The sequence below is a fragment of the Strongylocentrotus purpuratus genome, unplaced genomic scaffold, assembly GCF_000002235.5.
Source record: "Strongylocentrotus purpuratus isolate Spur 01 unplaced genomic scaffold, Spur_5.0 spur5_contig_786, whole genome shotgun sequence".
In the NCBI taxonomy this organism is placed as follows: domain Eukaryota; kingdom Metazoa; phylum Echinodermata; class Echinoidea; order Camarodonta; family Strongylocentrotidae; genus Strongylocentrotus; species Strongylocentrotus purpuratus.
In genome coordinates, this window is record NW_022145487.1 from 361 (window position 1) to 28105 (window position 27745).

General features: G+C 37.8%; 3 protein-coding genes across 3 annotated transcripts; all 3 read left to right on the plus strand.

Moving 5' to 3' along the window:
- Nucleotides 1-999: 999 nt before the first annotated feature.
- Nucleotides 1000-4673, plus strand: LOC115920155 (the record flags this gene model as incomplete). Its single annotated transcript, XM_030975140.1, has 3 exons — nucleotides 1000-1100; nucleotides 3423-3533; nucleotides 4563-4673. Coding segments are annotated over 3 exons (305 nt in total), but the record flags the coding sequence as incomplete, so codon positions are not given.
- Nucleotides 4674-5083: 410 nt separating this feature from the next.
- Nucleotides 5084-12631, plus strand: LOC115920184 (synaptonemal complex protein 2-like). Its single transcript, XM_030975316.1, has 8 exons — nucleotides 5084-5097; nucleotides 5619-5796; nucleotides 6483-6532; nucleotides 7118-7163; nucleotides 8013-8120; nucleotides 9170-9233; nucleotides 9846-10021; nucleotides 12572-12631. The coding sequence occupies exons 1-8, from the start codon at nucleotides 5084-5086 to the stop codon at nucleotides 12629-12631; spliced, it is 696 nt and encodes a 231-aa protein (XP_030831176.1).
- LOC115920172 lies at nucleotides 12605-27745 on the plus strand. The gene is made up of 10 exons (XM_030975235.1): nucleotides 12605-12771; nucleotides 13425-13581; nucleotides 15259-16557; nucleotides 20670-20775; nucleotides 21242-21321; nucleotides 21886-23906; nucleotides 25012-25097; nucleotides 25817-25889; nucleotides 26545-26763; nucleotides 27447-27745. The coding sequence occupies exons 1-10, from the start codon at nucleotides 12688-12690 to the stop codon at nucleotides 27669-27671; spliced, it is 4350 nt and encodes a 1449-aa protein (XP_030831095.1). The 5' UTR covers nucleotides 12605-12687; the 3' UTR covers nucleotides 27672-27745.

The window sequence follows — 27745 nt, forward strand, 5'->3', positions numbered from 1 at the left end:
AAGAGGGCAAAAAAAAATAAAAAATTCGACCGACCGACCCATGTTTTGGCACCCAGAGGGAAATACAACAAGTTTTTATTTTAGGCCTTATACATAAATCTTGTTGGTCATAAAACTGAATGCTAATCCTGGTGATTGACAACACCCATTATTGGGTAAACACACGAATGGTGTTGAATTCTCGCTACCCCAAATAGCGATTCTGCCGAGATCCGGGGAAAATCCTGAAAACGCGCATTGCATTATGGGATAGCTTTTCGACATTACAGCTTCCTGTGCAGGCGTTCGTGATCACAACCCTCTCTTTCACGGTAGAGTATAACGGCCTTTTGTGCTAAAGTCACTAATTCTGCCCGAAGCTTTCCATTGCATATTATAATCTGTACAAATTACACTGATTGGCATCGATTTTAGCGTGCGTGAAAACTCTGCACAGCGAACACAGGCGCTAGCGCCAGCGGGATGGGACTCTATACCGGAAGTTGTAGTGACGACCCGAGAGAGTGAAAATTACCTCGTCTCGCGAATTTCGAGATTTTCGTACCTATTTAGGGTAGCGAGAATTCTCCTTGAGAGGTACAGCTGAACACAGAATTAATGTTTTTCTGGCTCTCGAGTCTCAACAGACCACAGGAAAAAAGAAGAGAAAACTTCTAAATAATAAAAAAAATACTGACTGTGATTAGATTTCATGTGTACCATTGGAAATGAAAACATTCAGATTACAAGATCAAACATTGTATATAAACTTTACCAGTAATAGCCTTGTCTTGATTTCTTGTTTTACTACAGGTAAATAAATTATCTTTACTTCTGGTAAATACATGTTTTATACTCCTAGTAGCTATTAAATGGCTAAGACTTTTGTGACTGTTTAAATGCCTATTTTCTAAATTTCATTTTAATAGTGAAGAAAATCGAACTGGCACTTTCATTCAAAATATCTACTATAACTCTTAAAAGTGCAAGTTATTTTACAATGCACTGTTTTGGTTTCAGTGTTTGTGTTTGAAGAGACCAAGAGACATGTTTCCCAGAATGGAAGAGAAGCTCGTCCCGAAGCCGATCATTTGATGGAAGTCTTGTTCGAAACTATCAATGTGAGTATTTCACTGGGGGGGGGGGGGTGTTTTACAAAGATCCTAAGTTGGACTTAACAATTATGGAAAGCTTTTAACATATATGAATTTTTTTTTTTTAAAGTTATTTTAAAAGGCATAAAATGTTGATTCAAATTATTCATGATTTCTATTATCAAGGAGATTCCACGTTCGTTATGTGGAATCTATAAAAAGTCTGAAATATTTTAATTTTCACTATTGACTATATTTTATTTTTAGGCTACAAATGGCTCTCCACAATTTTGAAGTCTAATTCAGAGTTAAGTTTGACTTAGGATCTTTGTGAAACACCCCCCCCCCCTGATCTACAGAGTATGCACAGAGGCTCAGCTTCTTGTTATCATTATTTCTTTACTGCAACCAAAACTTGGGGTTTGGCTTTCAAATAAAAATTAAAATGCAAAGAGATAGATACCAGTGGTAGAAATAATGTACACGGTCAAAAAAAATATCAGGTCTAGTAGACCTGCCAACCAGTACGATTTAGTCGTACTTTGTACGATTTTTAGAAACAAATACGACAGTACGATTTTCCTCAATAAAATACGATTTTCAAAACAAAACAAACAAACTTTAAACAAAAAATTTTAAACTTTTTATTTTTTATATTTTTTTTTAATTTTAAATTTTCTGTGTGTGTGTGCCATTTTCAATGGCAAAATGCCCATTCTGTCCTGTAAAGTATCCTTCAAGCATCTCACATCTGCAATTTGGGGATGTTCATTGGTTTATCGAACCGACAGTCGTGACGAAATCATGCATATTCAACCAATGATCCACTAAAAAAATTCTTCCTGTATGTATAGGAACTGTAAGACGCATTGATCCGTGTAACAGTCCGTGTTTATTTTTAAGAATACAACTTTTTCCGTAAAATACAACTTTTGAGATTAAAGAATACAGTTTTTGAACTCCAGAGGTTGACAGGTCTGGTCTAGTTAAATAAATGTATGAATAACAATGTGCTACAATCAAATTATTACACATTTTAATATAAATTAAAGTATGCTCATGAGTACAATATTTAATAATGATTGCAGGTAACTTCAAAATTAAAAGGGTATGTGTATCTAAAAAATTGACCAGTTTATAACAAAATTGATAATAATAATGAATATTTAAAATATAAAACAAGCTAATTGTACAGGGTAAAAAGCCCTTCCGACTCTTAACAGATTAAATGATCTTTTGATGGTAGTTTTGTTTGAAACTATCAATGTCAGTACTTGTTTCAAACAGTTTTAATAACTTTGGAATCGAATGGTAATGTAGTAATCAGTGTGAGTAAATGCTTTGATAAAGTGAGCTTCTTCAAAAGGTCCTTTCATTTTTAAGCTCAAAATATGTTTGTATTAAACCCATCATAAATGCATGTTTAAATGATCATCTGATTAAGCCATCGTGTACTTACATGCATTTTTGATCTAGTGAGTTTATTCCATATTTCATCTCCAAGGCAACAAATACATAATACATTTCTACATTGGGTAGAAATGTATTATGTGAATGATTAATGAGCACAGAAAGAAAAGGGTTTTTAACTAGTCATCTCCACCACTACATCTGGAACACTAGACCATATGTTTTTAGAGAATAGGCCTGGGTACTAACATACATGTATGGAAATTTATGGATTTTTCTTTCCCAGGGACCTAGTGACATATAATTCAATAATTAACCTGTTATAAATGAATGAACTACAACTTGAAATCAGTCTGCATAAATTTATTTCTTGCTATATTGGGCAAGCCTCATTCAAGTTTTCAGATTGTCAACAACAACTTTTCTTTAAAAGTATGCATACAATTTAAATATGTTATTAAGCCAGTCTTATAAGCCTGTGAGTTTTGATTTGTTCCATGTTCCTCTTACAAACAACCAATCTACTTGCCTTTTTAAACACCACAAACAGAATTTTCAGCCATGGCAACTGTATTGCAATTACCAGTTCTCACTACTATAGCTATTCACTCTGAACAGCTTAAAAAAACCTTTGGAAATGTATCTTAATTAGTAAATGGAAATTTTTATCTTTCTCCAATGGATTTTACAACAAAATAATGTGAAATGCAATCATAGTTTTTAGTGCTTTTACATAATTATGTCAACAGCATTTCATCATAGATTACAGTTCTGAAATATTTGTGTATATATAGTGCAGTGGTGAAGTGTATATTTATTTATGACTTTTGTGATTGAACAAACATCCTATAAAAACAAAACAATCCTGCATGTACATGTATTTACTTCAGTGATCATACAGTTAATGTCAGCCCTCCCATCTTCATTTTGTTTTTATAGGATGTTGCTGAATACAGTGGAGCAGCAAGAAAATTAACAGTGGAAGCCTTTTGTGCAAGATTGATCAAGCTTGTTATCAACAGTAAAATAATTTTCCATACAAGAATGGAGGTAAAGATTTCAACTGTATCGACAATTCGTGATTAATGATGAAAACCTGATCATTCTTTATGAGTGAAAAACCAAAAACTTTATTTTATTTAATAGTTTTACATATTTCATTAAGTTAGTCCTCATATATTTCACTGAAACTTAGTTCAATTCATTAATGCTCTGTATTACAGGTATTAATGCACAATTAATAAACCATGACAACCCTTTTAACACCAATATAAATCAATCATGCACTGCAAAAAGTTAAATAATCTTGAAACCTGTGGTATCTATCCCATGATGAATGCAATGTAGTACAGTGTAGGTTATTTTTGTGGCATTTAAAGAGTTAACTATTTGATGATGTTTGAAGGTTTGCATGGTGGTATGAATAATCACGGTAGAGGTTTACGGTACACCATGTGTAAAGTCCTAGAAGGACTAAGGAAAGTGGATAGAAAATAGAAGTGAAAATAGAAAGGCGAGAAAGTGGAGGTTGGAAGGAAGAGTATCTTTCATAAGTGAGTATAGTCCTGAAAAGGACTGTAAACCTGTCCGAAACGTCGAGTCTACTCTCCTGCTCCTGCTCTGCAACTCTACTCAACTCTCCAACTCAATCCAGTCTTCTACTCAAACCTCTCATCCTATCTACAACTTTCTGGTTTACAGTCCTTTTCAGGACTATACTCACTTCTGAAAGATACTCTTCCTTCCAACCTCCACTTTCTCGCCTTTCTATTTTCACTTCTATTTTCTATCCACTTTCCTTAGTCCTTCTAGGACTTTACACATGGTGTACCGTAAACCTCTACCGTGATTAGTTAACTATTTGTTGAAGAAATATGAATAGAATAATTTGATACAGTGAAATCTGTATATAAAGACCACTCAAAGGAGACAAGGGATATGAGCAGGTGGTCTTTAAATGTAGCTTCCTTTAGTATAGATTTCAATTAGAAACTCTGCTCGAGGGAAACCAAAAAAAGTGGTCTTTATAGACAGGTGGTCACTAAAGCAAGGTTGTTTGTTCTCGATTCATATTCATAGGCGGAGAGGACCTTGAACCTGTTGCTAGAAGGATGTGAAGATGAAGACTTGACCTGGGTCGGCGAAGATCCCGTCATAGCAAGGCTTATGTAAGGAAATATGAAAGCCAGGCTTGATAAAAACCTGATTTAAATCAGTTTCGCAATTTTTTTTTCCTGATTTTTTCCTGATTTTTATTTTTCTTCCCGCTTTTATCCTGATTTTCCCTATTTTCCCCTTATTTTCTCTATTTTTCCCTATTTTCCCCTATTATTCCCAATTTTTTTTTTACTCAAGGGGGGCGTGGTTGAAGGAAAAAAACAACTTAAAACAAAAATTTAGTGCTCACTAACACCCCTGGATAACTCACTGTGGCATCAACAATGTTACAAGCTAATTAATTCAATTGCATATCTATATCGTATTCCATATCACATCTCTATTTTGAATTATTAAAAAATTTTCAGAGCTTTTCTTTGTAGAAAGAGCACTTATTATGACGGTTATCTTTCATTGATGTAAGGATATGGTATCTCATCACCATGGCATTGACAATGTTGAATGTTCCAAAAGAACTTGCCAAAACCTAACAGCATATATGCGTCTGGACTGTGTATTCTTAAATCTGTCACTGTAATACTGTAGTTTTGGATATTACCAAACAGTAAACCAGGTAAGTCAATTTAAAGTATAAGCAACTTCTTTTGTAATGCGCCTAATACTTTGTTTCTAGGCGCAGCACATATTATTACCCCGGTCATCGGTTTCAGGCTTACCCGCAACACAATGTATGCACATTTTTCCACTACCTGGGGAGCATTCCAGCCAGTCGCCATTTTACAAGCGCCACTTGCTAATCCAACCACATTAACTTTCGCATCCTACCGGGTACCCATTTAACACCTGGGTGGAGAGTGGAAAATGTAGATCAATGTCTTGCCAAAGGACATTAGTGCCGCGGCGAGACCTGAACCGGGGATCTTGTGATCCAGTCCGGTGACATATCCACTCGACCACAACATATAATTCTTTGCCTTTTTCGACAACTCTTCTATGTTTACATCTCACTGTATATAGGCAGCGTCTAGCTGAATTTCTACCAGTAGCGGGTGACTTTGAGATGCAGATTGCAGTCACGGAATCCTTAGCAAGGATGGTGACCAAAAGTGAACGGAAGAGAAGGTCTCCTGCATGGTTTCCTTCAGGGACCATCGGTGAAGCCTTTTTAGCCATCGATGACCAGCAGTTTGATTCAGTAAGATTCATTATTATCAATAGGTTGATATGTTTCATCATATCTTTGATTTGTATCTGTGCAAACTTAATGTAGCTCCTTCCATTGAGCATATAAAAAAAGTGCATCTGATTCTGTGTTCGCAAGACATCAGTTCTATGAAGCCATGATGTATCCATGGGTGCGATTATCATCTTTTGCAACTAAGAAACGGCGTTTCTATACATACATATCGAGTCCCGCTATACGAACGTGATTTGTGGGATGTCGCGTTTATCAACTCGTCACAATTCAAAATAAAGGCCTTGTCTCTGCGCAACTGCTTTGCGTCAACTAGGCCACAGCACATAGTGCACGCTATTTCTCTGAACCGGAATTAGACTGGGAAGGTCTGATATGTATGTGTGTTTCAAAACAGCTTTGCGTTTATCATCTCTCAGAAACGTGATTCTGACTCGTTCTCACATTCAAAACACACTTTTTTCAGCGTTTCAATATACCCATATCTAAAGACGTTTGAAAACAGGCTTGCGTTTATCAACATGTAAATTTGCCTGAAACATGTTTGAAAACGCTGATTTTAGGCCAGAAAACGGATGTTAAACGCACCAAATGATCAACCCTTAGTTTATCATATCGAGCTAAAGATCCCTTGATTTCTGTATTTGAACTGCTTGTGACAATATTTTGTTTTTATTGTTTTATAGGACTGCCGCATATTTCTGAACCTCTTGAATAAAAGTTGCCTAGGTAGAAGGTGAGATTACAAATCATTTATTGTAAATAAATATATTAATGTTACGAAAATTAAACATATCGTCGCTGTTTTCACGAAGTGACGGGAGTGAAAACAAATTGCATTCACTTTGCGTGACGATTTTCCTCACTACCGTCACTTCGTGAAAACAAGGACGATATATTAGGTTTCATTGTATTTTATTTTTATCTCAATTTATAGTGAAATTGAATCATCTCAATGTATGGAACCCTTAACCATATAATTTGTGTTGAGTAATGCATTCTAAAGCTTTCATAAAGAGCAGTTTTATTGTACTGAGCAGGGGCGTGTATTATGAAGTCTTTTGATTGATTGTAAGGTTAATATTGAGCTTTAAAAGTCTATGGCTCATCGTTTATTGATCAAACCTACACGACCCAGATCTGTATGATTAAGAATAATTTATGTTATAGAGGGGGGGGGGGGGGGGGGCAGAGGGAATTATAAAGCAATGCATATATTTTTCTTTAAATTATATGACACTTTACACGCTTGTATGAATCTTAAATATTTTTGTCCTTCTGTATAAATTATTTTTCCTTCCTTCATCTTCTCATTTTACAGTGTTTATTCTTACTCATGTAAGAAAGCATTCTTGGGAGATTATGAGGTGAGTAAACTTTGCTCTTAACTTTCCCCAGGGAAAAAATTACAGTACAGGGGGGTGTTGCACAAAGATTGAACTTATCCCTAAGTTGGACTTAAAAATTATGGAAAGCCGTTAGCGGCATCTATGAAAATAGTTCTATAAAAGTTATTATAAAAGGCATAAAATGTAGATTCAAATCATTATATTTTCTATTATCAAGGAGATTTCATATTCTTGATGTGGAATTTAAATAAGAAGTCTAAAATACTCAAATTTTTGCTTTGAATATATAGTATTTTAAGGCTACAAATGGCTCTCCATAATTTTAAAGTCCAACTTTGAGTTAAGTTCGACTTAGAATCTTTGTAAAACACCCCCAGGGCCCTGTTACATAACACTTAGCAGTGATGTTAACTTCCATGGAAACATTGACTTGATTGGCTGTTGAATGTTGTATGGTAGTTATTATCGATAGCAAAGTTACCATCAATGGTAAGTTTGTTTTATGCAACGGGAGAAGGGACTTGTATCTTATAGACCAGACAAACAGGCGATTTTGGAGAAAATGGAATTACATTACATGTGAATTGACAGTTGGTGTAATTTGATAAGATCAATCGCACAACCCATTACAATGGTTAACAGTTGATTATAATTTGATTGTGCAATTGATTAGTTTTTTATTCATGACAGTTGCTTTTGACAGTTTGGTTGGTGAAGTTTATTATATGCAGGTACTTTAAATAGTTGTAAGTGGCAAAGCCATTTATTAAGCAATGATGAAAAAGTCTATTCAACTGGTTGAGTAGAGTGGTATTATTTAAGATTAGGGAAGTAAATTTGATACCTTTATTTTGTATTGTATGATAGTTAAGGAACCCCAATGAAGATAAACTGAGTGAGTTCTGGGTAGACTTCAATGCAGTCAGTCAGTCTATCACCATGTATGTAGCTGATGAAGACACAGGATCAGAAGAGGTATGGATAAACGAAACGCTGTGATTCCAACAATTTTTCTTTTAAGAATGTCTAATTACATAAAATAGCAAGAAATCTTTCTAGAATCACAATCAAAGCCAGAATGAAAAGTCGTTCTACATTTTAAGATAGCTTTCTCCATGTACTCACTGATAATGTCTTGCAGCTCTCCTTGCTTCATTCATTTCTTTTTTAACCTTTCACCAAAAAATGCATTTAGACATTATTCTAAGAGGTATATGGTGCTATAATGTTCTATAATTATTAGCATGTGATGTACATGTAGATGTAGATGGCTTTAGTAGAAAACTAAAACCACATCTAAAGACAAATTTAATCCTAAATACGTTTTGTTCTGTTTTATGCACTTGTCATTTGTAAGACGCACCTCTTGACCCCCGGGAATGGTGCGTCATTGTACCGATGTGAGTCGTACATTTTGATACCATGACGCACCTTCCGTCACAGAAAGTGACACACCATTACATTCCATCGACGCACATTTGAGTCAAACATATGACACACCATTTCATGAAAATGACTAGCCAATGACGCACATTTGAGAAACACTTCTGCTTGGAGAAAGTGACGGTCCCATTGACACACCAAATGACGCAACGTGGTAAAGTGACTTACTATGACGCACATATGGGTCAGTATTGTGACGGACATTTTGCGGCCATGACGGTACTGTGCGTCGCGATTTTGGGGAACATGACGTAACCATGACGCACCATCCCCGGGGGTCAAAAGGTGCGTCTTACAAATGACACCTGCATTATTGTAAGCCTTTTCAAAGTATATTTGTCATTACATTGAGCATCATCAGAGTGGTTATGTTGCGTATTATAGATTCCTGCTTTGTAATAAGTATTTTTGTTGTTGTTGATGTTGTTATCATTGTCATTGTTTTATTCTTTCTCATCGTCAATATCATCATCCTTATCACTACTATTACCTTCACCTTCAGTTATGTGACATAATTTGATTGATCCTCCGCAGCATTCTGTGGTTTTTGTATATTTGAAAATCATCTGTTTTCTCTGTAGGAGGGTGGTTTGTGGGAAACGGTGACCTTCTCCAAAGATAAAGTCAAGGAGTACCTCGTAAATGGTAAGTCCCTGGGGGCTGTGAATGATTGCCTAATTTATGCGCTTTTTCTCCAGGATGAAGAATATGTTGATGTAAAGCTCTATAGTCTGTTGAGATCCAAAATGTGTTAACTCATACACTTTTCTACAGAATTGATGTAGTTCATGCTCTCACCGAATACATTAGCGTCTGTGAAATGGACCTGTTGACCATTTAAAGCAGTTTAAACTGCCTATAGATCTGGTAAAAACTGGACAATTTTATTAAAATCCCAAACTTTATTTATTGAAGATAGCAAGAGAAAGCATGTAAGGAATTCAAGCCAAGGCTGCTGCCTCAATACACAAGACAGTACAAGACGGAAAAATAATGGTACTCTTAATTATACATGTTCAGAAGAAAATGAAAACAAAACAAGATAAACATTCAATGGAAAGAATAAGAATGAAAGGAAAGAAAAATAAACAATTTGCGGGATTCATGTGGTTTCAGTTTGAACAAAGTCTGCTGAGAGTCAAAAGGGCATTAACTTGTCATGCTCTCTTTGCTTTCTGCAGACCAAATGCTTTATATGCATGCTTTTGTCCTGCAGTAAAACTTAACCTGATGTCTTTGACAATGCTTTGCATGCAGAAGATGAGAAAGGTCACATGAACCTTGTCATCAACCTAACGGAGCCTCCTTCATCAATCCTCGCTTCCTGTGGCAAGGACAGCAGAACGGCTACGATCGTATTCAAGCCCAGGACAGACCTGGCAGACGCCCTGGCTACCTCCATCGGACTGGAGAAAAATGCTGCTCCAGTCGAGGTAATTAAATGCTCTTTTTTGTGACCTGGGGATACTACCTGTAGACAGAAAATAAAACTTAATGATCTTTGTACTGCTTTTTGATATCTGCCAAATTCTATGAATTAACAATTAATTAGTTTTATGTTTGGGGATAGCCTTCAAGGACGTTCCTAAGGATCTTATGGTTCTTTATTAGGATCATTTAATGAAAAATTACTTCTTTTTCAACCGTTCCAGTGCATTTCTGCAGGAAACAAAGCACTCCTAAAAAAGAAGTGACCCTGTTTTGATGCTTACAGGTGGTTCTAGCTTACATTTATGTTTTGGCTTTTCCTGAAAAGGTAGTGAACATGGTAGACATCGTGGCGCAAGCGCAGAACTTTGGAATGATGTTGTCATGTCGCAGTTCACTATGTCAACGTGACAATCGAAAATCCCATTAATTTCTTCTATATTTTAAATAAAAGTTTACCCGGTACTTGTTTATTTTGTTCTATCCTCTGTGAAGTTCAAGATCATGTCATGTTTGCTTTTTAGTAAAGTACTAGCTATAATGCTCTTGCCTTTATGAACCCACTCTAACCTTAAATACGAACAACCTGTTTTTTTTCCTTTAAATTTAGTTACAGTCCATTAGATTTGATGGATATGAATGTTTTAATCTACAGGTTACGAACACTTTGGCAGTATTGATGCTGGTAGATGTGATGTGCTACGTACTTTCAAATGTAATCTGATTTTGAGGTTATGGACAGGCATATGCTGTAGCGATCAATTCCTGGCAGTTGTTCCTTTTATTCTGTAACTTTTCATTTGTTATCAGTGCATGCCGATTTGGATAATCGCTTGATTGCCACAGAACAATAGGCACAGGTTAAAGATAAACTTGAGTTCTGGTAAAAAAAGAAAATGAATTCTCACAGAATCTAACGAAACTTACACTGAATGTTCAAGATTACAAATAAATGTCATGTGCCAAACAATTTTGGAAGAAAATGTATACTGGCTGAGTAATGAGCATAGAAAGATAAGGAAATCAGGGTAGTACTAGCCCCGACACCATGTGTTTTGTCCCATATACATCTTTCTGTGTAAGTGATTGTTACTTTACCAAGACTCTGCCAAATTTATGATGATTTTGATGACTCCAGAATCTTGCATTACACACCATTACTTACATGCTATATGATCAACTTTTCTGATCCATTCCACACCTTTTCTTTCACAATGCAATCGCATTACCAGAACTCAAGTTTATCTTTAACAGAAGAATCGCTTTGTACGACACAATATCTCTTCTAAATTACTCATTTGCAGTCGTGATTAGCTATGTAACAATTTTGTTAACACAGTCTGGGGGGTGTTTCACAAAGATCCTAAATTCGAACTTAACGCGAAGTTGGACTTAACAATTATGGAAAGGCTTTAGCATCTATGAAAGTATTTTGTAGAAGCTATTTTAAAAGGCATAAAATGTTGATCAAAATCATTTATATTTTCTATTATCAAGAAGATTTTATGTTCTTGATTAAACGTCTTAAAATATTAGAATTTTCTCTTTTGAATATATATTTTTTTAAGGCTACAAATGGTTCTCCATAATTTTAAAGTCCAACTTAGAGTTAAGTTCAACTTAGGATCTTTGTGAAACACCCCCCTGAATAGATAAGTTTTAAGTTTTTGAATGATTGATGAATGATATGATGATAATCGCCCCTTTGCACCTAGAGGGTTAACTTGTGCAATGCATTAGATATGAGTTTGTTTAGAACAGCGATAGTATATGGTCCGATAGAAAGAACACAAGTGAGCTTTATGGAAAGGTTGGGTCTGGAAGAAACTGATGGAAGTGGTTTTAAGAGAAATGGATTGAGATGGATGGGTCATGTGTTGAGAAGGGAAGATGATGAACCTGTGAAAAGAGCATGGGATCTGGAAGGAAAGGAAGACCAAAGTCATCATGGAAAGTTATGGTGAAGAAAGAAAGCACTGAGGTTGGTCTATTTAAATGAGAAGGATGCTTGAGATAAGAAAAAGTGGAGGGATTGAGTGTCATTATGGTGCAAATGTCAGTAACCCCTTGTTTAAAAAGAGAAAATGCTGACTTTGATAAATGATGATGATGATGATGAAGAATGAAAATAGGGGATATTTGCCCTTTTGCTCATAAAGGGTCAACTTGTGCAACACATTAGATATGACTGTAATTTATCTTTACAAACTTCACCATCATAATCATCTTGTAAGAGCTCAATGAGACATAAGGAGTCGATAGCTTAAACTGTGAAGACCTCTTTAAATTATACATCTTACCAACCGTATCCTAAATCTTTGTAAGGTTTGGTTTTGATTGACACTGTCTCTTTTTCACAGACACCATCATCGTCTCGTAGGAGCTCAGTGAGTATAGATCAATGTGTTGGTGACCCATGCTAGAAAAAATACTAGCTTGGGGCGGAGTGATATGCCCCAGTCCTTGAACAATGACTATGTTGATGCTGGAGTCAGTGATGTAGATTGTTCTTCTCTTCCAATTGTAAATCTTTATTTACTTTTTCAAGGTTTTAGCTTTACTGCATGTTGTTTCTCTTCCACAGACACCATCATCATCTCGTAGGAGCTCTGTGAGTAAAATCAATGTGTTGGTGAACCGAGCTAGAAACACTAGCTGGGGGCTGAGTAACATGCCACAGTCCTTCAACGATGGCTACGTAGACGGTGGAGCCAATCATGAAGCGCAACCAGGGAAGGCTGCAAGACCATCTGGGGTAAGAAGTGAAATAGAAAAATAATGACTTGACTTACTTTGACTTAAGCCGTCCATACCATCACTGGGATGTTTGATGGCTTCTGTTTCACCACGGCATGCCACGCCTGTTAGCTTAGGGAGTCAAGTTGTCTGTTGTTGCAGTCCGACTTGATACAGTTTGTCCATCTCTTAGCTGGTCTTCCCCTTGGGCGTTTGCCATGTACATTTCCGCTGAGAAGGACCCAGGGGTATCTTCTTGGATTAATGAATAAAATGATTAAATGCACTATCCTTTAATTTTTAGCAAAAGCAAGGTATCCCTGCCCAGCACAATAATTTGTGTGAAATATTTTCCAATGTGTTTAAAAGGCAAAACATGAGTCTAGATATTTTCACTACAGTAAAGTCTTGGATAAGAAGGGGGAATGTATTGTCTGTGCAGAGCCAGAAGGGCGTTTACTCCGTGTAAAAGTATAAGAGTTAACATTCTTCTGCCTCCAAACAGATAGTATGATATCTGAATGATTAAATGTGAATAGAGGATGTGATTGCTGTTTGGATCTAATAGGAGTGTTAGGACCATGTCATATTGACATTCTCCCCCAAACATGAAAAAATATCTGAATAATCTTTGCTTGCTAGATAATTAAAACATGAATATTTATTGTTCAGGATTCACATGCCAATGAGGCTAAGGCCACTCCGGTCAGACGGAAGATATCAATACCTCTGGTTGCCATGATAACACCTACCCGGACATCCCTCCATTCTTCATCTTCCGGGGTGCCGTCGGTAGACAAGACACCTCAGAGCAAAGCAACAAAGCAAGGTAGGCTTATTATGAACAGATGACACCCACTCCTCCTCCCCCTTCTCCCCTCCTCCGCCTTCCCCTTCTCCTCCTCCTCCCCCTCCTCCCCCATCTCCTCCCCCATCTCCTCCCCCTCCTCCTCCTCCCCCATCTCCTCCCCCTCCGCCTCCCCCTCCTCCCCTTCGCCTCCCCCTCCTCTCCCTCCCCCTCCTTCTCCTCCTCCCCCCCTCATCCTCCTCCCCTCATCCACCCTCTTTTCCTTCCTCTTCCCCTCCTCTTCCCCTTCTCCTCTCCCTCCTCTTCCCCTTCTCCTCCCCTCCACCCTCTTTCACCTCCTCTTCCCCCTCCTCTTCCCCCTCCTCTTCTTCCTTCCCTCTTCCTCTTCCTCTCCCTCCTTCTCCCCCTCCTCCTCCCCCTCTTTCTCCTCCTCCTCTTCCCCCTCCTCCTCTTCCCCTTCCTCCCCTTCCTCCTTCCCACCTCCCCCTCCTCTTTCCTTTCCATCCCACCCCACCTCTTTACATTCCCCCATCCCTAACCCTCCTCTCCTCTCTCGCCTCGCCTCCCCTCTCCACTCTCTCTCCCCCTTCAGAAAAATTCGCCCATGCACTGTAGGTTGATCTTCATATGACCCTTTTATGTCAAATGCTCTGTCCATATACAAATCATTGATACTGAATCTACCAGCACAATATCTGATCATGGTTCAACTATAGATTAGAACCATTAAATATATTTTTAGAGTTATTGAAATCTACTAAATCTAATATATTTATCTGATACTTAATAATCTATTGTTGTTTGTCACAAATCTAAAATGAACAAGACAAATTGGGAAATGAGGGGTGAGTAAAAATAGACAGGGCATTATTATTATTTTATTGTTACCAAGAAGTCGTACTTGGCCTCTCATTGAACATTTTGAACGATGGATGACTAGCTCGAACTTTTAGAGGATAGAAAACAAAAATAGTTTAAAGGCCTCCACATGCTTGTTTATGTTACTGAGAGTATTTCATATGAACTTTTCAAAATGGATAAATATTAATTTATTGAATTTAATAGACTGGAAAGAACGAAACACTGTAGATTAATTAAAAATAGAAGAGTATTGAACATGCAAACATTTAAGAACAAACTTTCTTGGTAACCACCTTCTTTCATATTTCCATAAGAAATCGAAATGCATGGTTTTGTTTACTCCAAGAAATTTTTTTTGTTGTAAATTGGATTGCTATTTTACTCCAAGAAAAGTCTTATTTTTGTAAATTGGATTGCTATTTGACTTAAAGGAAATTTCAAAGTCACAAGCAATAAACCCTTGTGCTTGTTACTTGTTAGATTATTTATTTTTAACTTATGCTACGGTCACAAAGGTTCGTATGAACGATAATTTTGTACGAATCTCCGTTTTTCCATTGTCTTCCTGAATTTCCATTGTCTGAAAATCATTCGTACGGCGTTCGTAGCAGTTCGTAATGGCATTTGTGACCGAGGCTCAAAAGAGAAGAGTAAAGTATTGCAAAAGAATTGTGTATCAAAAATATTAAGCTCAGCTCTGTTATGAAGGTTAGAGGTCAGATCCAAGCGCTACTCTTAATAAGGATAACAAATAAAAAGTTTGGCACTGATAGTAAGGCAAGGTCATTGAATCCAACCACAGCTCACTCTTAAAACTCTTGTTTTCATCATGTACAGGTTTTGCGCAGCATAGGACACCAACAGGCCACCATGGCAGCACTAAGAAGGTGAAGACTCCCCTTCAGGTAACAGTCGCCGACAAACCCAGCACCTCTGGCACAGACTGCAATGTAGAGCACCCTAGGCCCTTATCAACAACTCCTGCCAAGGTTTCTGTTACAAGGAACATCGTCATCTGCAACTCACCAGTGGTTCAGCGTGAGGGAGAAGGGGAATCCCCAAGACCTGTGCCTGACTCTCAGGAAGGTGCCGGAGCCGTTTCCCTTGGGATACTACAAGAAGGTGCCGTGCAGAAGAAGATGAGAAGAGGTAAGAGTGGTGTCACGACCGGAGAAGGAGATAGAGACTTGGAGGATCAGTCAAAGATCAGCTCTGCTGCAAAATCATCCAAAGAGAAGAAAGGGTTACAAAATAAGGATCTAGGAAAGGCTTCAAAAAAAGATGGGAAGACAGCTCAAGCTCAGTCCAAGAGAAGCAGTAGAGAAGATTCCTGTGAGGCAGTTGCCGTAGCAGCTCAAGACATCACCGACATTCCAGATACCCAGTCCCAGAGCCTTGACAGTGAAGCAAGTCTAGAGAGTCACCAGTTTAAAGGTAGAAAGAAGGGTCGCAAAGCAGCCACCAATCCACCAAGTGAGGGATCGAAGAGGACAACACGTAGCTCCAGAGCTAGCCAGGCACATGGTGCGGACAAGGCTAGTGGCTTGTCTCAGCCATTGCAACCTGAAAGTAAATCCAGGCGTGGGAAGAGGTTCAAGCTCTACTCAGAGACATCCTTACTGATGGACAGTTCTGAGAGTGAGGACATGAATAGCGGAAGCAAGACGGGAGGGAAGGGGACGAAAGCCAAAAGAGGGAGTGATAAAGCATCTGACACAGTCAGAGAGACAGAAGAACATGCGGTTACAACTTCAAAAGGGAAAGGAGCGCGCACCAAGAAAGGGAAGAAGAAAGAGGAGAAAGAAGATCTCCAGGTTACAGAAGATCAGCGCTACAAGTCTGACAAGGAAGTAGAAAGTACTCAGATGAAGCCAAAGGGTGCTTCCAAGAAGGGCAGAAATGACATCACCGGACCGCTCATGATAGAGGACAACCTGTCGCAGGACTTTATTGTGCCAAAAGCGACGGTGAAGGGGAAGCCTACTCGTGGGGTCATTGACCTTACAGAAGATAAGATGACCTCTGGTGACTCGATGTATAACCCTGACCCACTTGAAGAGGAAGAGCATTTGACAGCTTGCCTACCACAGATTGACGAGAGGGCTGCTGCTAAGGCATTAGCAGCTGAAAATGCAGGTAGATACAAGATATGCATTTTTCATTTATTAGGACGAGTAGTTTGTGTATCTAGTGACCCAAAACTTGTTCCAGCAGCAACTTCTCTGGGCTTTATGTCAAAAGTATTGGGTGAGGTAAGGGTCAGGATTACGTATAGTGTTAGGTCCAGGGTTGAAGTCAGGAATTTGGGGGTAATGCAGGAAATTACTGCAGAGCAGTTGTCGCTGGAGCATGTGTTATACAACCCTGTTTCTAGACACTTCACAAAAATGTAGCTGTCGCGTTTAATAGCTGTTTGGGTTTTACAAAGATATGTATCAAATTAACAATAAACTTAGTGAATATTTGCTACCGGTATCCATAAAATTCTCAACAGCCTTTTTAACGTTTCATTACAAAACTTACATGTAAAATTGTTTGATTTCCTCTTTGAATTTGAGCTGTTCATGCTGGATAATCCACATAATGCAGACTCTCCATATTCAGGAACACATCTTATTGTTAATTGGTCCTCTACCTGTTTAGATAGTAAAATTCATAATCATAATTCTCTACTTACATGTTGCACAAATCTGCCTGAAAGAGGTACCCATCAGGTACCATCAATTTCTCGGTTTTTCTTTTAAGTGCTTTCTGCCCTGGGGCACTTCTCAAAATATATAACGGATAGCATATTATTTTATATCTTCTGAAGAGAAAAGATCCTCCTGAGTCAAACATTTTTGACAAATTGAAAATTTTATGTAGCCAATTTGAAAAGCCCATACCTATAGTAATTACAACAACAACAAAAATCATAAATCTTACATTTTTTGTCTGATTATGTTCAAAATTCACCAGTCTACATATCTGATTATTCTGCTTTCCTCTAGAGTAGTTTGCTATCAGGGTTGGATTTCCATTTAAACATAGAATTCAGAATTTAAGATATGACTGTTGACTACTTATTGATAGTAGTACATGTATATCAGAATCTTAATGTATTGAAAAGGGGATGGTTGCTATAACAAAGTCATTTCAGTATGCCATCTTTTTTTCTACAATAATAGCAGTAATAGCTGAGAAAAAAAAGGAAGTTTGAGAAGAACCTGATAGTTTAAAGTAACCAACCGAATTCCATGCATGATAAAACTTATTTGAAAATTCACATGCACTTATTGCATATTGATTAACATAATCAACTACCCGGTCTTTCATCATACTTTATTATCCAATTATAAGATATCATTCACTTATAAATGGCATAATATCGTCCCTGTTTTCACGAAGTGAAGGTAGTGAGGAATATCGTCACGCAAAGTGAATGCAATTTTTTTTCACTACCGTCACTTTGTGAAAACAGCGACGATATGATACCCGTACTTTTAGTAAAACGTATTCAAACTTTGATGTCTACATGTAAGAGAATTACATATCAGCACATTCACATATTAAGTTGCATAATCTGATACCTGTTTGAAATTCATTCTTTGATGTTTAATAGACATAGCAGACACTCGTTGCATGTTAAGTAGCATTATCCGATACCCAGTTATGCAGTTGTACTTTTGCATCTCATAGAGAAAGCGGGTACCTAACCCCATGTTCAGCGGCCCGATGATGAATTCCTCTTTTGCTGTTTAAAGGGATCGTTTAACAATGTTAAATCTAAGATGCACGGCCCTACGTATTATCAGTGTCTGTGATATGTTGTTATATTGAAGCCCTTAAAAAATTGCGCTTCAAAATATCAAAAAGTGCCTCTAAAAAGTAAAAACCTGTGATGAGTGAACGGTTTTTACCATACTCGTTTTCCACAATAGACTGTAGTGTTATGAAAACCATTTGGCAAACACAAAATTTGATTTAGATTTTCAATCATAAAAATCCTGATAATCAGACAGGCGATCAGCTTGTAAAAGTCATGGGATTCTTGACTGACCTAAAAGTTTATAATTATCATTGCAGCATGAGCTAAATCAAGGATAAAAAAAAAGGATCTAATACAAAGTTACCGGATCTCTTTAAGAGAGAATTCATGCACTGAGCGTGTGTAATTGCATTATTTGATACTCGTTAATGAATTCCTACCTTGCTATTTAAAACTTGGCTTTTATTTGGTGGCATAATTGATATCTTCTCAAGGTCTTGTAATGTAATTTGAGAGAGATTAAGACAACCTTCCTTCTTTTTCTAGGTCTTTGCGTTTTATGACCCTGAAATCTTTTTTGCATGTCTCAAAATAATTCATCTAACAAAATTTTTTCAAACAGCAGTGACATAAGAAGGTGTTATATACCTCTCTTTAGTATGTTGAATAAATCTAGCGGTAGTCATGATAATATTGAATATTTAGAAGCGCTAAAAACAATAAGTACCATAGTGCTTACAAATACACATACATGTATATGAAGAGAGGTACCTAACCCCATGTTCAGCGTCCCGATGATGAATTCCTCTTTTGCTGTTTAAAGGGATCGTTTAACAATGTTAAATCTAAAATGCACGGCCCTACGTATTATCAGTGTCTGTGATATGTTGTTATATTGAAGCCCTAAAAAAATTGCGCTTCAAAATATCAAAAAGTGCCTCTAAAAAGTAAAAACCTGTGAGTGGACGGTTTTTACCATACTCGTTTTCCACAATAGACTGTAGTGTTATGAAAACCAATTGGCAAACACAAAATTTGATTTAGATTTTCAATCATAAAAATCCTGATAATCAGACAGGCGATCAGCTTGTAAAAGTCATGGGATTCTTGACTGACCTAAAAGTTTATAATTATCATTGCAGCATGAGCTAAATCAAGGATAAAAAAAAAGGATCTAATACAAAGTTACCGGATCCCTTTAAGAGAGAATTCATACACTGAGCGTGTGTAATTGCATTATTTGATACTTGTTAATGAATTCCTACCTTGCTATTTAAAACTTGGCTTTTATTTGGTGGCATAATTGATATCTTCTCAAGGTCTTGTAATGTAATTTGAGAGAGATTAAGACAACCTTCCTTCTTTTTCTAGGTCTTTGCGTTTTATGACCCTGAAATCTTTTTTGCATGTCTCAAAATAATTCACCTAACAAATTTTTTTCGAAACAGCAGTGACATAAGAAGGTGTTATATACCTCTCTTTAGTATGTTGAATAAATCTACCGGTAGTCATGATAATATTGAATATTTAGAAGCGCTAAAAACAATAAGTACCATAGTGCTTACAAATACAAATATATGTATATGAAGAGAGGACAAAAAATGTACAGTCTCACATGAAGTAGATCACGTAGATCACTGGGGAAATAGGTAAGTTTTGAAGGATCTTTTGAAGGTGGCAAGACAGGTTATTTCCCTTATGGAAAGAGGGATGCTGTTCCAAGTCTTTGATGCAGCTACTGCAAGAATGTTTTTCAGCTGTTGAAAGTCTAGATTTGGAAATGATAAGTCTACATGTGTTGGTTGCTCCTTAAGTAAGGGTGAGGTATGAGTTCTAGACCCTAGGCCAAAGATTAATTTAGCGGCACGATTCTGGACAGTTTCAAGTTTCCTTCTTTCTATAGCACACAAAACAGTTTATAGACAGAATTAGAGCTCGGACAGCATGGTGACATGTCTTGAAATCAATGAATCTACGAAATACTCCATAAATTGAGGAGATGATAATTACAATTACGGACTACATTGTTTACATGAGAGGTCAATTTGAACATAGTATCAATGCTACACCAAGATCTGTAATTTTAGGGGAGATAGGAATGAATTGACCATTTTACATTAAGCCGTACCTCTGATATGTATTGCAGATGGCAATAGGAGAAGAACAAAAGGCCAAGAACTCAGTTTTGGTACTATTCAGTCATCTGATTGGTCGAAATTGGAGTCGTGATTTGAGCCATGCCCGCCTAACGGTCAATAGTTAATGAGAAAGATGCCGCGCCTCGGTCATATCAGGATGTAACGTCCCATTGAGCCTATAGAAACGGTCATGCCTCTCATAGCAGTCAATATATCTACATGTATACCATGGTCTAGTGGATACGTTACCAGACTGTGGATCACATGGTTAGCAGTTCAAGTCTCGCCGCTGCACTAATATCCTTTGGCAAGACATCAATCTACATTTGCCACTCTCCACTTTTACTATTTGATTATTTCAGAGTACTGTGTCCCCAGCTCAGCTCCAGAAGAAAGATGTGGCTCTTCTCAAGACAAAGAGGAGATTATACCAGACTCTCAGCCAAAGAAAAACTCCTTCAGAAGAAGGTATTTCTTGAAATTAACCCCTTGAACACAACTGTAAGATAGAGTTTAGTACTGGGCCCTGTCTTGTAATTAAGTTTGCGAGCACCTCAAACAATTGTGAATTAAAATAAACTGAAACTCTGTACTCGAGAGATAAGACTTTGAATAAGAATAAGATAAGAATCTAGATCACCTGCTGCACTTTATAAGACAGGACAGGGCCCAGGATCATGTGATTGTTTTGTGAAAGAAGTTTAAAGAATTTAGCATGAAAGGTTGATTATGTAGTGTATTAGAATAGAAATATGTTTCAAGGTTTTAGAATCATCAAAATGATCAATCACAAATTGATTCAATATTGCTGAAATCACATGTAAGTCCACTGTTCTTGAATCCCTATTATATACAAGTTAAATGTATAAAGAAGTGTTATTATATGCCATCGGATTCCAGTATGCCTATTATATTTATGATCTCTATTTGTCAGTGGCAGATTTCCAAGTCCTTTGCTGAGTGACATCACAGAGGAAAGTACAATGAGTAAAGGCAGCAGTGGGCCCAAACTTGGTATGTGCAGCAAAGGGGGATCCAGATTTTTTGTAAGGGGAGAGGTGGGGGTAATCTAACAATATGACCTAGCAATACAACAACAACAGCAACAGCAACACAAAAAGGTTACCGCATTTTCCAAGTGACTTTTTGGTAGTAAATTTGAAAAAGGGGAGGGGAGGGGTGCACATTTCTCTTTTGTGTAGTTGGGTATGCTGTGGGTCTGTCGTTCCCCTATCTGTGTGTCATAGACAGTGAAACCTGCTATTAAAGCAACTACCTGTATAGAAAGACCTCCTGTTGACAAGGACCCCATTGTCTGTTTCCTTTGAATAACTTGTTTCTCTGAAATGTGTTTGAAAGGAACCTGTAGATAAAGACAACCTGCTTTTTAGAAAGAACATGTTTTTCATCTGCCTTGACCAGATACACAGGTTTCTCTATGAAAGCACATCGAGGTTTTTATTTGACAATTCCATTAAAAACATGCTCTGGCACATCATGAAACATACTTGATAGTTTAATAAACATTTATTGCATGCTAATCTTTTCTTGCTTTTATTTTTCCCTTTTGCAATACAGGAAAACGCTTTCAGTCTCCTCACACTTCCAGTCAGTCAGAAGATGCCTCCGAGCCCATCGTCATAAAGAGTAGAACCAAGCCGGAGACTGCCAAAGCAGATTCTACCTCCGTGAATCAAGACGAGAAAGACCCCTATGACTTTGTAGATTCCTCTACTGTCAGTAGTTTACCAGTTGTCTCGAGGAAGACTCCTCCGAAGGGTGGTGGAGGTGATGCAGGTAGTGCAAAAGCGGCGAAAAAGCAGGGTGGAAAGGCAGTTGGAGCCAAAAAGGGAAAAAGTGGACATCCTGTGACTGCTTGCCAAGATGTGGGAGTTGAAGAGAGCAGCCAGGATGATTTTGCGATCCACAGTCACACGTTTGGATTCAAGAACAAGGGGAACAGTAAGAGTCAAAGCAGGGATCAAGGTAAAAGCCAGCGATTCGCCAAGGGCCTGAAGACGTCACCTGAGTCGGACCATCGTCAGGAAACTACTGAGGCTGAAGATGATGATCTAATGGCACCGGAGAAACCTCGTCAGTCCTCCAGGAGAAAGATGAAAGGAAAACTGGACAGTGATGATGCATATGTTCAGCGCATTCAGAGAGAAACAAAGGAGCTTGCAGAGTTTGCTAGTCGGATGCAAGACCAGGAAGAGGAGTTTCCTGACGTTGAGGTCGCAAGAGATGTAGCCCGTGTGACTGAAGCTTATGAGGACACCAATATCTCTACATTTGTGAAGTCTGTCATGAAGAGCCTCCCTAAGCATAGGAGAAATAAGGATATCCTCAAGAATGCCACCCATGGAGAAGATAAGACCGTTGACAGGTTGGACAAGATTCGGGGTGGTGAGGTAGATGTAGAGGCAACACATGCAGAAAAGGAAGATCTAGAGGATGCCGAAGAACACTCTCATCATCGTAACAGGCGAAGCTTCTCAGATTCTAGAAATAGAAGTTTGAAGTCCCTGTCAAAAAGTCGGGATGCTGAAGTAGGAGATGAACAGGGAACTTCAAAGCCTTTGAAGAAGAAAGTAAATTCTCATGCTGATGCCTCAAGAAAAGAGGTACTTAAAGGAGCCGAGGACAAGTCTTCAAGAAAGACCACCAGAAGAGCTAGTAGGGAATCTATAAAAGGTGATGAGAGCCTTACTGAAGGAGAGATAAGCGTGGACGACATGGTCAGTGCACACATGGAGAGCATCTTAGCGAACAGGTCAGATGGCATGAAGGAGAGTGCTCCAAGAAAAGCTGATGAGGATAGAGTCAAAGAGAGAAGAATGGTTTCACGTATGGACGCGCTTGAAGTGAATGATGAGGTTCTGAGGCGTGCAGAGGACAGTATCTCTAGACGGAGTAAGATGATTGTGGCTTTGGAGCACAGCAGTGTTGATCTGAGTGACACTGAACAAGATAAGGAAGTAGAGAAGATACAGGGAAAGAGATCTGTAGAAAGGGAGGTGTCCCACACATCCGATGGTACAAGCAAAAGATCCAAGCAATCATCAGTATCTTCCATCCCAGAGGATCAGACTCCTCGTGCTCCCACGACCAAGGTTCAGTCTTCGACAGGTCACAAAGAAAGGCAATCAAAAGACAATCAACCCAGATTGTACCAATCAGATGATGGAGACGTGTATGATTATGAACCTGACCTGGAAGAGATTCAAGCATCCAAAAAAAAGACCAGGCGAGATAAATCTGAACAGCAGAAGGACAGTTTCACCCAGAAAAGCAAGACCATGAAACCAAAGACCACTATCGATGATACCCCTATGTATTCTGCCAAGAACAGAAGAAGCATGAAGGACAGTGTAGACCTAGAAGAGGCACGGTCAGGATGGGTCAAACCCAAGACAGTGATCACCGCACTTGACGAGACGAAAAGGTCAGCAGCGAAGGTGTCCAAGGACAGCAGGAGACACTTTGGATCTCAGATTGAGGAGTCGGATTCAGAAGAGATCATGGAAACGGAAACCACCACCTCTCCTGACGACACCTCTACCGTTGTATCAGTGGCGAGTTTCAGCAACATGTGCAAGGTTTGTGATCTTAATCTTTAATCATCAAATTTATGATCGTTTTGTCTATGTAAATCAAGATGTACATTAAACTTAATAGCGCAAGTTTTTCCTTTCGCTTGATGCGTCTGTTTCAAGCTTGGAATCAAATTTGATCTCAAAAATGAGAATGAGTACATGATATTTAAGTATTTACACATGGACTGTTCTTCAGTGCATTTTACCCCTTTAAACTCTTGTAGCAAGTTTGTTTGTAGACAGAACCAGGGTTAGAATAAAAAAAATCCTCATAACTATCTTTAGTAGATGTGGAGTTAGCAAAAATACAATGTATGTATAGTATGTAGCTATTAATATTTTTATTGCACGATATGACAGAAACAATTTCATTTGATAAATTGGGACCTAATACATTTAGAGCAGTTTTTTAATACTCCCCATACACGTACATGCCGAACATTTAAAACAAAGTATACATGTGCCTTATGTAATTGTGTGGTTGAAACATAATATACGTACTTGGTATTTCATTCATTATGCTTTTAATATTTATATCTGATGGACCATTTGTATTAAGACACTTCTTGTAAACAAATATTAATAAAATATGAAGATTTACTGCATGTTCTTTACATGAAAAGTCAAAAGATCTATAGTAGATGTGAACTTAGTACATACATGTACGTGTTACTTGTACTTGGAATTTTTGAATTTTTGTGGAATATTGGCTTTGTTTGACCTGGAAGCTTGCATTGGGCTTGGATGACTAACACCAACTAATTTTTTTCCAGTAAATTCCATCCACAAATGAAATTCACAGGAAGCTTACAAGCAATCGGAGTAAACGGATCTTTGATTAAATTTGATACATCGCAAAATGAGTTTTTTTAAAAGCATAATTTATGTCATAAATTTTGATTATTTTCTAAAATTCGTTTATTTATTATTGTTATTATTATTATTCATTTTTTTCTGAGGGGGGTGGGGGGGGGGGGTAAAGTTATGCATACATCTATATGTACAACAAATAATAAGAGAGAGAGAGATGGAACGTTTGTGTGATTGTAAAATTGGCCACAGACTCACAGTACATCTATTGATTAAACATATTGTTTATTTTTTCCAGGACTTGTTAAAATCATCTGGCAAAGGGATTGCCGCAGGTCGTAAAAGGAGAAATGTACAGACAGTTGATTACAGAGAGTCAGAAAAGTGAGAAACTTTGCCTTTCTTTAAACCTTATTCTTACCTTCGCAAGTTAAGTCAATGTTTACATCCATTGTATTTGTAAAGATAGGGAATGCTTAGCCAACGCTCATTTAAATATGCAATAAATAAGTAATGATTATTTCATGAATTTTCTGTTATTTTGTTGAAATACAGTATGTTTTCTTGAATTATGTCCAGTCACAAATATTCTTGCAAAGCTTCTCGTCTTTTTTCAGTATTATGGGTTCATCAAAGCTAAAAGAGTGTAGGAGATGAAGTGCATCTCCATTAACTGTTTCAGGACAGGATTTATTTTATGGGCTATGAATTGGTCACATGGTCTACAAATTGGCAACAATAATGTTTTCTTTATTATATTGCTTCATTATTCTATTAAAATATAATGTCTCTAAGAACAATCTCTATGCAGTTCAGGAAATTGCTAAATTTCATTGAAAATAATGATTTAGATGTGTGGCCAATTTAGGGATTTAAATGCTTATTTTTCTTTTAAAAATTCCTGGCATCAAATGCAATAGTTCACAGATACAAGAAAAATGGATGCAGTGTGCACAAATTTTGCTCTCTCTACTCATTCATGTGGTATACATTTTAGGGCTCTGTATCAAAAGATATTGAGCCAAACCACAAAATGTGGGATTATTGTCCCGAAAGGCTTATACTTCAACTTGCTTCCTTTTCATCATTCTTTATTTTGATAGCTCCTATAGTGGCTCTGATGATCACCTTGACCTTCAAACACCTGGTAGATCTACAACGAAGACAGCATGTGAGGTAGGTGTACATCTACGTTGTGCAATTCAGTGAATAAGCAACACTTCGTAGATATGATCTGCACATGGGCAGACAAGCCAATTTTAATATTAGTATGCATATGATCCTTTGGGACCTTAGTGGGGTTAATATGGGTGTGTGATATTCTTTCAGAACTACTATAATGCCTACATTTATATTGCACAAATGTACATGGAGGCATCCCAGAGGATGCTGAAGGTGCTATGAAAAGTACTGATATTACCCAGGCTTAGGCCAAACTACCGCAAGGTGCTGAATTGCTGAAGTATACAAGAAATAATTTCCTACCCACTTACTACACCACGGTTGAGAGAGGGAAATTTCAATTAAAATCTTGCCAAAGAACAGCCATAGCTGAGCCTAAGATGATTAAATCGAGGGTTTAGTGACACAAAGACATAACTCCATATTTTGCCCAAATGAGTATTTGATATCAGAATGTTCAGAAAAATGTGGGCTTCCCAGGAAACACAGACTTAACTCCACCCAACACCCTATTGAAGTCAATGACTAGTGAAACATAGACTTAGGCCTAAGTGCTTAGTGACACATTAACCACTTTTTCTCAAAATGGCCAAAATAGATTTACGTCTTTGTGTCACCGACCCCTCAATACCATACTGATTCATCACAGAAACCAACTAGAGACATCTATGAGTACCGAGAGGAGACGAGCTCCTGCTGCACAGCATCCTTCATCGAAGACGCCATCAGCGAACGTAGCTGGCTGGCCGACAGACCCAAACAGAAGGTGTCCACCTACTCCAAGTCAAGGCGGGAAGTCTTCGGCCTAACCAAGCTCACACAGAACCTGGACACTGTGAAGAAACCCAGACACAAGCCCCAAGTCAAGGTACTTGTAAACCAATGTAGGACTTTGCATGCCAGTCTTGTCAATTAGTAATGAATATTAAGCCGTTGCCCAATAGAAACAGGTGCTACTTCTATTAACCCAAAGGGAAAAGTAGAAGGATTATTTGAAATATTAAATATTTGGTCATAGGTAATTAATGTAACCAGAACAAAGACAGAAGTCTCAACACTTAAAAAGCCTAGACACCAGAGCTAATTTTGTGTGTGTCTTATCCAGTTAATCTAAATATGAGTTACAGTGGATGTAAGCTCGGATGGAAAAACAAGATTGATTAATTGCAGTGGTACAAGATATCATAGAGGAAACAATACATCTTTTTGGATGACCAGAAGCTAGAGGAATCTTGACTAAAAGGTTCGATACCAGCCTATTTCTTGATGTCAACCTGGCCTTTGTGTTTTCCTGTTGATGATTTCAACATACTGTAATGCCAATGCTCCTAAGGAAAGAAAATCTCTTGAGCACTGTTGATAAGACATGGGACTGTTGTGACTTATAAAAAGAAATGGCCACTGTAATACTGTATTAAAAAGAGGATTGAGTCTGCATTTGGTTGGAGGACGTCTAGTCAATCCAGATCAATTGCCAGTCTTTATAAGATATGGCCCTGGTCTGCATTTAAACGTGGCCTAAAGTCTTTGATTTATTGTTGATGATTGCAGCAGAATGCCAATGCTCCAAAGAAAAGGAAATCCCAGAGTTCCAAAGAGGCGGAAGAAGAGGAACTCCCTCTGTATTACTATGCAGAAGAGGAACAGGAGGCTAAGAAAGCAAAGAAACAGACCAAGAGAGGGACCCAAGGGAAAGAACATGATGACGTCGATAGAGTGCCTTCCCGCCATGAACCATTGTCCAAAAAGGTAATACAGAACATGGTCACTATGTAATACCTCTGTCACCCCATTGAGACCGACAGAATAAACACATTATTACATTACTCTAAATTACCATAAATTGATTA